The sequence below is a fragment of the Carassius carassius genome, chromosome 45, assembly GCF_963082965.1.
Source record: "Carassius carassius chromosome 45, fCarCar2.1, whole genome shotgun sequence".
Taxonomy (NCBI): domain Eukaryota; kingdom Metazoa; phylum Chordata; class Actinopteri; order Cypriniformes; family Cyprinidae; genus Carassius; species Carassius carassius.
Window position 1 is genome coordinate 10,351,570 of NC_081799.1, and position 12,831 is coordinate 10,364,400.

Genomic DNA, 12,831 nt, shown 5'->3' on the forward strand with positions numbered 1-12,831 from the left:
TATCTTTATCACGTGTTTTTAAGCCTTACCGCTTGTCGATTTAAACATTAAAGCATCCAAACACAAGATGTGGAAAAGCTGAACAGAGTAGCTGGTTACTCGCACGCTGTGTTCGGTGCGCACGAGAGAGATCGAGAGCCGCGTATCAAGGACAGCGACACTGAACCGAGCTCTCTTCTGCGAAGTTCTCCTCGAAGTCACTCCTGCACCTGAACGAACAAATACAAATCGCAATTTGAACGAACAAAAAGATGTGAAAGAGCCCAATTCAGCATCGCGGTGTCCTGGTGTTCAGGGCTCACGCAGAGAAAGGCGTCTCAAAACACTTGAACACCGAATTTGCTTATTTTTGCTCTTCTGCCGACAAATACATACAAAATATGTCAAAATATCCACCTTGGAAATTATGCTCGAAAAAACTGTCAGATATAATTTTTGATATATATAGCAAAACTGTAATAATGTGAGAAATGTTGAAGGTGTCTGAATAAATGTAGGTTTGATTGTATATTTCATTTTTACATTGAAGACTATCCAATGCTATTTTACATTTAATTATTTGGTTTCTGTACCTTGACACCTACAAACTTGAAAAAAAAACTTAAACATTGTGTAAATAGCACAAATAAATAAAAATAAACGAACATACAAATTAAACAATTTCAAACAGGACCCACTGGTACAACCATCACCGGGTCCCCGCTGACCCCAGCTATCGCCCTGCTCACGCCTGTTTCACACATACTCTGTCTGCAGTGCGTATGCGTTGCATATTTTTTTACGCACCCCTGTTAACGGATTCCAGTTGCATTCCAGGAGCGTTGCGTCTGCAGCAGTGCAGCGATCGTTTACGTACCGAGTAGCGAACTGCAAACGCGTCCTGTGTGAAAGCACATCGAGTCCGTGCGTACGGTTGTTTGCACCTTGTGCAATGTGGAATTAGTTTACAGCTTTTTCAAGCACTTTATGATGCATTTTGGAAACAGGAGATGAGCCTTTTTTCTAATGCACCACCTAGCTTGATAAACCCCTTCTCAAAGACTTACTGTTTGTTAATTTTATTTGGGTAACACACATATTCTGAATGCCTTCGGCAGAATTCGAATGAGCCATTTTAATCTAGATTAATTTCAAGATCACAGTGAGATTAATCTAGATTAAAAAAATTAATCTATGCCCACCACTAATATATATATATTATATAATATATAATATATATATATTAGTAAAGTTTTTAGTACTAAGTAATAAGGTTAGTAAAGTTAGGTGGAGTAAATAACTGTTGCAAATCAGCAACGCCTGCCTTGAGAGGGATATATATATATATATAGGTGTGTGTGTGTGTGTGTGTGTGTGTGTGTGTTTCTTAGCAGTGTTCCTAGTAGGTTAGCACAGGAGAAATGCTGTACACAAGCCACTGTCATAAGAAATCTTGTTTTGCATCCTGGTGCGAGTCCACTAAATACCAACTAACAAGAAGTGGCATGTAAATAATCTCTTAATCATTCAAGTTTAAATAATTTATTGCAATTTAATGTTTAATTAAATTTAAATTTGATGTGTATATTCATTTTTTATTTTATGTTTATGTATTTGTTTAATTTTATATGTATTGCTATACTTATTTCTGACATAAAATGATTATTAATTACTTTATATAAAATCAGTAGACTATTTATTTTGCATTTCAGCTGTTTTCACCTTTAATCGGATTAAAATGCTGACTCGAGAGGTGAGGGAAACACATTAGTTCTAATTATATTCAAGACTTATACCATATGGTAAACAAGCCACTTGGGCTTCTAAGAGTATGCTAATGAAATATATGTGCAATTGAATATTTATTAGAGTAATGTTTATTAAGAAAACATGAGTATTGAGAGAGCTAGATTTGTACACCATCTTCCAAAACAAACACTGAAGTGCGCAGCATGCACAAGCAGATTACTGACACAAGCTCACTGACGATATGTTGGCTGTGAGGTTCATATTCTAAACTGAATATTCAGCACATCTTGTCACAATATATGTATATACTTTATACAAAGTTCTTGAAAACCTTTGTCAGACTACATTACAGCAAACACACTAAAACACAGACAACAACATACTTGTACATTGTAAAAGTGTAGTTCTAAAATAAAGGACAATAAGGCAGTGTGAAACAGGCCTGATATCTACTCTAATATCTACTAAATGTCATGAGAGTTTTAAAGGGTTGATGAAGAAATGTACATTCATGCAGATTTACATAGTACCCGAAGCAAGCCATCAAATTTATTAATGCAGCAATCACTGAAACTCTGAAATTACTACCCTTCGCCATCTTGTTTTAATTATTTATTTATTTCTTTTATTTCTTTTCTTTTTTGGCCTAGGTATTGTGTATGATTTCATAGCTGTATAGTTAAAATGAAAGGCCATGTATCTTGTCACTCATATCAAGATTTTATCATCTCATGTCAAATTAAAGGCTTTACACAAGCACAACAGGTTTATCTAGCTGTGCATTAAGGCCCTTTTACGCTCCCTATGATTTGCATCATGCTTTGACCTCCATGTGAAAACCATTGCTGATAGCATCACAGAAGGTTGATTGGACAAACTTGCTATGTAGCATAAAAGCTGGAAATGGACAGAATGGACAGTAAAAGTACATTGCACAAAATGGAAAAAAATCAGTTGAATGTGGGTTCAAGAAACATTCAACCCAGACTCGTTGTAAAAAAAAAAATGCAAGTGCATCACTCAGTGTACCAGGTGGGCTACCAAGCAAGTTTTACTATGCCTGAACAGCCATGCATATACACTCACTGCCCACTTTATTAGGTACACCTTGCTTATATCCGGGTTGGACCTCCTTTTGCTTTCAGAACTGCCTTAATTCTTTGTGCCATAGATTCAACAAGGTGTTGGAAACATTCCTCAGAGATTTTGGTCCATATTGACATGATAGCATCATGCAGTTTCTGCAGATTTTTCGGCTGCAAATACATGATGTGAATCTCCTGTGCCACCAAATCCCAAAGCTGCTCTATTGGATTGAGATATGGTGACTGTGGAGGCCATCTGAGTAAAGTGAACTCATTGTCATGTGACAATGTCATGTGACACTTAAACGATCCTCAATTGGTACTAAGGGGCCCAAAGTGTGCCAAAATAATATCTCACACACATTACACCACTACTACCAGCCTAAACCGCTGAGACAAGGCAGGATGGATCTATGCTTTCATGTTCTTTACGCCAAATTTTGACCCTACCATCTGAATGTCTCAGAAGAAATCAAGACTCATCAGACCAGGCAACGTTTTTCCAATCTTTGGTAAACCTGTGCGAATTGTAGCCTCTGTTTCCTGTTCTTAGCTGACAGGAGCGGCACCCAGTGTGGTCGTCAGCTGCTGTAGCCCATCTGCTTCAGGGTTCAACGTGTTGTGCATTCAGAGATGGTATTCATTGGGGAAGTCGTGGCCTAATGGTTAGAGAGTCGGACTCCCAATCGAAAGGTTGTGAGTTCAAGTCCCGGGCCGGCAGGAATTGTGGGTGGGGGGAGTGCATGTACAGTTCTCTCTCCACCTTCAATACCACGACTTAGGTGCCCTTGAGCAAGGCATCGAACCCCCAACTGCTCCCCGGGCGCCACAGCATAAATGGCTGCCCACTGCTCTGGGTGTGTGCTCACAGTGTGTGTGTGTGTGTGTGTTCACTGCTCTGTGTGTGTCCACTTCAGATGGGTTAAATGCAGAGCACAAATTCTGAGTATGGGTCACCATACTTGGCTGAATGTCACTTCACTTTCACTTTTTATTCTGCATACTTTGGTTGTAACGAGTAGTTTTTGAGTTAATGTTGCCTTTCTATCATCTCTAACCAGTCTGCCTATTCTCCTCTGACCTCTGACATCAACAAGGCATTTTCGTCCACACAACTACCGCTCACTGGATATTTTCTCTTTTTCGGACCATTCTCTGTAAACCCTAGAGATGGTTATGTGTGAAAATCCCAGTAGATCAGCAGTTTTTGAAATACTCAGACCACCCCGTCTGTCACCAACAACCATTCCACATTCAAAGTCACTTAAATCCCCTTTCTTGCCCATTCTGATGCTCGGTTTAACTTCAGCAAGTCGTCTTCACCACATCTAGATGCCTAAATGCATTGAGTTGCTTCCATGCGATTGGCTGATTAGCAATTTGAGTTACCAAGCAATTGAACATGTGTAAATAATAAAGTGGCGGGTGATTGTAGAGCTGCTTTTGTGAGACTTTATTATAGTATTGTACAAGGAACATAGTGAAAATAAGTCTTTATTAGCAAATGATCTGCCTTTAATCATAATTTTTGTGAAAAGGAATAAAAGTTATTTATATTCTCTTAAGTGAATTGCATGTATAGAAACATTTTTGGAGTTCTGCATGTGGGTAGAGGGACAATTTTCCACTGAGCGTAGGTTGGAAACTTTACAATCTAAAACATTTTTGGTGAATCAGAATTATTGTAATTCCAAGTGGGTTATCTCCAAACTGTGCTGTTTAACTTATATAAGAGTCAAGAAGCCATCCCATCATATAAAAAGATTGTGAGCAGTCAGAGCTTTAGAGCCTCATGCACTCCCATAGCAGAGAGTCTGCGATTAATATTTTGATATCTGCAACGTAGCAGGTCTTTATAAGTGGAACGTAGGTCTCGGTTGAAGAAGGCGTAAATGAAAGGGTTCATGAGTGAATTGGTGTAGCCCAGCCAAAGCAGTACCCGTTCCAACCAGACGGGGGCGCAATTGCAGAGCAGGCCACAGATGAATGGCCGCACTGTAGTGAAGAGGAAAAATGGCAACCAGCAGAACGAAAACACTCCCATGATCACCCCAAGGGTGGTGGCCGCCTTCTGTTCACGCCTGAAAATCGAGGCACTCCGCCGTTCGCGGTTCAAGAGGCAGGAGAGGGTGGAAAACTCTTCAGTAACTGTGCCGTTCTTCATCCCATGCATGCAGAGCCCCTCTACGGTGGCCAACGCTGGATCGGGACAGGCCATCTGAATTGGGGGAAGGGCGGTGAAATGATGTTTGGCCCCACTTTTGCGGGCAGCTTTGAAAATCTTGTAATACATGAAAAGCATGACCACCATTGGGATGTAGAAAGCCACAGCGGTGGAGTAGAGGGTGTAGCCCACATCCTGGCTGATCAGACACACTCCCGCAGTGTTGATGTTCTGAGCCCAGCCACAGAATGGTGGCAGAGTGATGGATGCTGATACCAACCAGACACCAACTATCATCTTGGCCATAAGCTGTCCATTCTGTCTTGCTGGATAGGTCAAAGGCCGAGTTATTCCAAGGTATCTGCAAAAACAGAGGATAACAGGGTTAATGAGGTAACTTCAAATGATGTGTTTTAGCAGAGAACTGCATTCCTCAAAACAACTGAACCCAAAGATCTTGCATCTGCAGTACCCCGCAAAATGCCAGATATGGTTCAAAATACCTCACAAGCACCAGACCCGAAAAATCCCTACTGACCTGAATTTCACCAACAACCTGAGTGGAAAAGATGTCGCGTTCACAGCTGAACCGGGGCATGTCAGATTATCCAACTAATCAAGTGACTTAGTCCACAAAAGTAGATATTTTTCTGCCCAAAATGATTTTTGAGCAACACTCTTAAAAAGGTACCAAAAGGGAGTATTTGCAGCGATGCCATTGAATAACCATTTTTGGTTCCCCAAAGAACAATTCAGTGAACAGTTCCTAAAACAACCATTTTTACTTTGTGTATACCTGATTTTATTCAATGATTTCTTCTCTTTCACTTCAGATTTTGACGTGCATTCACGACAGTACCACAAAGCATGCATGTGCATTTCTCTGCTTGTAAACTAACTGCAGCACATCCAGGTTATATGTCAAAACAATAGACTGTATAAAAACATGGACGTAGTGTCCGTGACGTCAACCGTAGATTACTGAAAAGCACTTTTGAAGCTTTAATTGGGTGGAGCAGGCTGTCGCCATCTTGGCAGCATGTTACTGCGTGTCACTCACAGATAATTGAAAATGGGCAAAGAGGCAGAAGCTAGTTGCCTCTATATAATTAGTTATATAGACCAAAACCACTTTTTGTACTAGGTTGTAAACATTTTTTTTTCTGCTGTAAATTTGGGGATTTTAACAGGGACAGTTTATGGGACTGGTTCCCTTTGCGAGAATGAATTGCAGTTTTAGTCACGTCCTTGTTGGTTTCACGAAAGAGACCGGAAGGTTGCCCCTCAGTCAGAACGTGGCTCCTGCGTGAGCAGCAATCACACGGATGTGTCGTGGTACTCTCATGAATGTGCATTGGAGACCCAGAATAGAAGAAATCATTGAAAGTAGTTATTTCTGTTTTCTTTGCACAAAAAAATAAGTATACGTATAGCTTCATAACATTACGGTTGAACCACCTTACTACCTTTCTAGGCCTTGAACATGACGTTGCTGTTTATGAAGGATCAGAAAGCTCTTGGGTTTCATCAAAAATATCTTAGTTTGTGTTCTGAAGATGAACGAAGGTCTCATGGTTTTGGAGCGACATGAGGGTGAGTCATTAATAATAGAATGTTTATTTTTGGGTGAACTAACGCTTTAATGGAACTATAGATAACATGGTCAAACTGGCCCTGCATCGACCTACTTCACTACTACATAGTGAGCGAAAAACAATAGCTTGTCAGAATTCACTGCATAAAAAGGTAAACTAAAAGTACCTGGATGATCTACTACTTCTGCAGAGATTCTCGAAGGTTGTGATGTGAATGGCATTGAATGACAATTTCAACATGTATGTCTCCTTTTCATTCATACTACACACATTCATACTATATATGTGTGTGTGTGTGTGTGTGTGTGTGTGTGTGTGTGTGTGTGTGTGTGTGTGTGTGTGTGTGTGTGTTGGGCTTTGAGGTCAACTTTCTAGCAGAGTTTAGCTGCAACCCTAATCAAACACAAAGGTGGCGAGTTTAAACAGGGTAGGGGCTAAACTGAGCTGAAAAGTTGAGTTGAGAAGAATCTCTGATACAGAGCATACCTTCGGTCGCAAAGTTTGTTCCTCACTAAAAAGTACTTTCTCAAAGAGTATGCAGTTTCAGAAGCTCCATTGGATTCATTTACATTTTAGAAATTGGTTGGTATTTGATACACTCAAAGTCAGTTGTTAATTTCTTATGAATGCTCTCAGCAGTAAAAAAAAGATAAATTTCTTGGTGCAAATTAAACTTGCATTGAGATGTTCAATGTGATGGCTTTGTCAAAAAGTTTCAGATAGCATTAGCATATTCACTCTGGATAAAAAAAAAGAACTCTCATTATATTTCACCATTATGAATATGTAATGTTTGGATTAGCAATCTTTCTTGCTGCATCTCTCTCTTTTCGTTCTTGTGAAGTAATATAGTTGGGCACAAAAGAAGGAATATAGCTTCTGTTACAAATGATCTAACCTCACTGCCCACATCATTATTGTCAAGACAGAAATGCACCACACTGTAGATTCTGTAGTTGGTGCTGTGGCATGCTGGTTATTGCAATCCAACATAATGAGCCATGGTGCTCATGTGGGTGACCTGAGTTTTAATCTGTGAAACTGAAACAAAATCACACACTCTACAGCTTTCCCACATATCACTGCATTCATCAAAATCCGTTTCACTGCAGTGAACATTTCAAAAGGCTTCAGCATAACTAAAGGTTCTATAGATCTAAATTTTGAATGTAACACAGTACATTGGCTTCTCTTTACCTACTAAAGCAGAAAGTCTCTATTCCCCTGCCCACCTCTAAAAATAAAAGCTTTCATTTCACGCATGAGAATCCCTCTGATCAAGGTAAGGCTTAGAGACTCACTAATTGGATTGGACACTTAAAAATATTTTTATTATTTGCTTTTAAAAGAGCTTTGTTCAAATAACCCTACATATGCCCAACAGTATTAGTGATGTTAGCAAGGCACCACTCATGATTTACTGATGTCTGAAAGCCTCTTCTTGGCATAATACACTGTGATATCAGCTGGGTGGACATCTTTTGATGTTGAGTACTGTCTACACTTATGTTTGCTCTTTGTGCCCCCTTCATACCAGATGAAATACAGAACACTTGCACAAGCCTCTCAGAAAATTGGAAATAATAATTGGATTAAAACAGTACTCGGTTTATAAGTGCTATTGGAGATGAACAATGTAGTCTGGGGCACTTCTCAAGATTAGACAGCTCAGCTGATGTCAGTGGAAGATCAATCAAATGAGCAGAAGTTACTGAGATGCTTAATGAGTCAAAGATTATTCAAGAACCAAAACCAATGGAAAGCACAATGTTTTAGGGACTGCAAGGACAGACACTGTTAGTCATAATATGTTTGAATTAAAGCATGTTTATTTGATCCAAACGAGATTCCATGACAATTAGGGTGCTCCCTCAGAAAGCAGTTCCCATGTTGGCAACTCAGTATAGGTTTTGGAATACAGCTATTGCCAGAGACATATGTTGAAATACAGCAGTAGCACAGGTTCGTGTGAATCTGGCACAAACTGAGAGTTTCTGTGGCATGATGGTCTGATACAAGCAAAAATGCAGAATAAAGCAAAGTTGAAGGTCTTTAATATGAGAGGTTTGTTATGGGCGGTAACAAACATTAACTCAGCATTCAATTATGTGTAATGAAAGGCCTCTTGAATTATGAAATATAGCAAAGCTAATTTATTGACGAGAATTGTAGTAGTCGAAAACAAAATAAATGAGACATCATTAGAGAACTGTACTGTACTGTTTCATTAAGAGGTCTTATCTGTTCATAAAAATAAAATACACTAATTTATCTCTCATCTGGGATTGTGTTGTATCTGTCCCTTTCATATTTATGAATGGGGGGGGGGCAATTACAAAAAAATTAAGTTGTAAATAAAACTCTTTTGAGTGAAAATTGTTTTAAATCCTATACCAGTCTTTTTCCATGCAGTCATACCCTCTTGAAGAAACCACTTCCCGTACATATCTATTTTACTCAGTTCATATTAATTGATTAAAGGTTGTTGGATAGCTCTCTTACTGAAAAGAAAAGCCTTAGGAAAAAAAAAATCTCCAGCAGCAGACCTTGGTTAGTTAGTATTTTGTAATTTTCTTCTAAATGAAAACCTAAAGTTGCCTTACATTATGACTTTAAAGTTGTAAAGAAAACGTTTCACAAAGCTGCAAATCCCTTTAAAAGACAATCCCCCGGTTTCACAGACAAGGCTTAAGCCTAGTCCTAGACTAAAATGTAAATCTGAGCTGTTTTATCGAAAAGAAACTTGCACCGACTGATCTTAAAACATGTCAGTGCTTTTATTTTGTCTTAAGATGCACACCAGTAATACTTTTTTCGAAGGAATGTTTATAAAAATTACTTAAATGTCCTAATTGAACTATGGCCTAATCCTGGTTTAGGCTAAGCCCCGTCTATGAAACCGGGCCAATATTTCTACAGCCAACTTTAATCCATGAATTATTTATCTTCAGCACTTGAAAATCTACTACTCATTGAATAACTTTAAAGGTTAGTGAAATAGTCTACATTTTTATAGCTAAAACTTTTTTGTAGCCTTGCAGTCTTAGTCATTCGCTCGTGAAACAAAGTGGCATAATTCTCAGCCCACAACTAGGAAATGTTTTAAAAGGTCACTGAATAATACTGTTTAAATCATGGAAATTAGGAAGAGTGTCTGCAGCATATATATATATATATATATATATATATGTATGTGTGTGTGTGTGTGTGTGTGTGTGTGTGACTGGACCACAAACCAGTCTTAAGTGTACATTTTTCAAAATTTAGAAGAAATAAATATTTAAGCTATATAAGCTAAATAAATATGCTTTCCATTGATGTTTGTTTTGTTAGGAGGACAATATTTGACTGAGATACAACTATTTGAATATCTAGAATCTGAGGGTGCAAAAAAATCAAAATATTGAGAAAATCGCCTTTAAAGTTGTCCAGATAAAGTCCTCAGCAATGCATATTACTTATCAAAACGGAAGTTTTGATATATTACCGGTAGGAAATTTACAAAATATCCTAATGGAGCATGATCTTTACTTAATATCCTAATGATTTTTGGCATAAAAGCAAAACCTATAATATTTACCAATACAATGTATTTTTGGCTATAAATATACCCCAGCGACTTAGGTCTAGGGTCACATATAATATCCTACAATAAATAAATATTGAAAATAAAAATTTAATCATTAGCTCCTCAGCAGAGTATTAAATAATAGATTAATACTGTGAAAAAAGATATTTATATGAATATCCAACTTTTTGATCTGACCTCTCTGAAATATTTTTTATGCTAATATATTTAACAAAAAAAGTTACATAAGCAAATATAATGAGGACACCATCAGGCCGAGGTTATTCCACATTTTGACAGGTTTAAGGAAGGGGATACATGTTGTTGTCGAACCAGCATTCATCACTGAGACTTATGAAAGCACCTATTTCATCGAATTAACGCTGCCAAGCAGGGTGTTTCAGCATGCAGTGCTCACCCCCTGGGGTCCCCGCTCAGAACTTTATCAAAGAACACCAAAATTGCATACACCAGGATGCAGCTTCAAAGTCTAGTTCATCAAGCCTCAAATTACATGGAAGCATTTTTAATGCTCGGTTTATTTATTTAGGGTTACTCTAATGTTTTTATCTTTCATTTTTATGCAAATTAATAAACTGAATACACCATATGCTTTTCAATTTTCATAAAAATGTGAATAAACATTACGCAATGCTTAACAGACTAGAAGCTCATGTATAATTTCAGTTATAAAGGAGACATTTTGATATTTTAGTAATAATTTTAGTTGCTATTTTATAAGGTCTGGAGTTAAAAATACAATCAAATGCTTCTTTTCACTAGATATGTGTGTTGGATAAAAATCATACATATTATTTTGCAATAGTTCAGGTACAGGTAAATTTTAACTGTTATTTTTTTATTAATATTTATTTGAATTTACTTATGAATTTTTTGTATTAGGATTTATTGGGGCATGTTGTCAGTGAATATTAAGTAGAGTTTTTCTTTAAATTATTAATACATTTCTTATATTTTTATTGGGTTACAATATAGATTTTTTTAATATATATATATATATATATATATATATATATATATATATATATATAAATACAATTTTTATATATTTTTATACATAATGGAATTTTGTTGCATATTATTTCCACACCATAAATGCAACTTATGCATATCATAATTACAACTATTCATATAATATATATATATTCCTTGATTTTATATATATATATTTGTCTGAAATGGCAGAAAACATTTCGATTGCTGAAAAAGAACTATCAGCCTAGCCAACGTAAATTCCACTTTCTCTTAAAATAACCAAGACCTTTAAAGAATCTTGAACTCTAAATATGAACTTACCTATCCACACTGATCACACACAATGTCATAATTGATGCTGTACAGCACATGACATCCATCCCAACAAAGATGTTGCAGAAAACTTCCCCAAACAGCCAGACGCCTCCTGTCAGGTCGGTCACGATGGCAAAGGGCATCACGGCCACTGCCACAGACAGATCAGCTATGGCCAGAGATACCAACAGATAGTTTGACGGCTGTCTGAGTTTCTTCACGACACACACCGCGATCACAACCAGCGAGTTGCCCATCACAGTGACCGCGGTGATGGTGCTGAGCATCATCCCAATGATCACTGTCTTAGTCAAGTCCAAGTCCAGGGTCTGCTGTTCCCCACACGACTCATTACTTCTGGGCTCCGCTGTGGAAAAAGTCAGTTGTCCCATTGAGAAAGGATATTTCGGTCTCGCTGGAAGCCCAAACCAGTTCAGCAGCGCCATGTGTCGTGAACATTACTCTATCAATATTTTGAGCGCGAATAATCCTTCCGCGCGCCTGAAATGGACAGTCAACGTCATGGTGCCTACGACCTCTGAGTCTGGCAACAACAAAATACACTGAACACTCTCTCAGCCTCGTTCTGCTGAGAGAGAAAACACGAGCTATAAGTACTTTTGAGAGCCGCACTGTGAGTGAACCTTTTTTTTTAATTAAAATATGCTTTTGCCACTCAACAGAATGTATTGTTTTAAGTATATGGATACTGAGTTACTTTATGATGACTTTATTAATATAGAAGTCACTAATCAACATTCTAAAAGAAATATTCCGGTTCTGGATTCTGATTGGTCAATCGAGTTCGAATCCTGTTTAACGGCGTCGATATCACTACACAACTAGGTTTTGTTGCATAGCAACGTTCTGTCAGGTCTGGGATATGAATATTCTATATTAAATCTAGCTATTATTAAAGCTATTATTTTAAACGGTATCAAAATAATTACAGTAATAATAATAATCAGACTAATAACAGGTGGAGAAAGTTCTCGTTTTAATGCATTCAGTCATGAAAAAACTGCTTTCCCAACTATATGGTCTGCAGTGTGTTGTATATAAAATAAATAATTATCAGTCACTTATATTCCAGCATGATATCACATTTCAGAGGATAAATTCAGATATATTTTGTATCCTAAGCAAACACTCATTATGCTAATATGTTAATGTTCATGCAAAAAAAAATCATAGCGCCCTCTGCTGATGAAAATTAGCTTCAAATACTTTTAGCTATATTGGAGATATACAACCTATCTGTAGATAGTCATCAGCACTTTATATACTGCTATCTTTACCCCTTTAAACGTATTCTACTTTCAAATTAGGGGTTTCTTTATTATAAATTGATATTTTAAACATACTTTTTATATTCATACC

General features: G+C 37.4%; 1 protein-coding gene across 1 annotated transcript; it reads right to left on the reverse strand.

The window, feature by feature from the left end:
• Positions 1-4,267: 4,267 nt before the first annotated feature.
• LOC132127286 (5-hydroxytryptamine receptor 7-like) lies at positions 4,268-12,016 on the reverse strand. Its single transcript, XM_059539083.1, has 2 exons — positions 11,458-12,016; positions 4,268-5,338 (listed from the first exon to the last, which is right to left on the reverse strand). The coding sequence occupies exons 1-2, from the start codon at positions 11,895-11,897 to the stop codon at positions 4,588-4,590; spliced, it is 1,191 nt and encodes a 396-aa protein (XP_059395066.1). The 5' UTR covers positions 11,898-12,016; the 3' UTR covers positions 4,268-4,587.
• Positions 12,017-12,831: the final 815 nt, after the last annotated feature.

What these genes read in the sequence shown, in the direction of transcription:
- LOC132127286 (XM_059539083.1), bottom strand. Translation starts at nt 11,897, where the DNA reads ATGGCGCTGCTGAACTGGTTTGGGCTTCCAGCGAGACCGAAATATCCT. An exon ending in TGTGTGATCAGTGTGGATAG is followed by an intron (nt 5,339 to 11,457) that starts GTAAGTTCATAT and finishes CTGTTTTTGCAG; the next exon opens with ATACCTTGGAATAACTCGGC.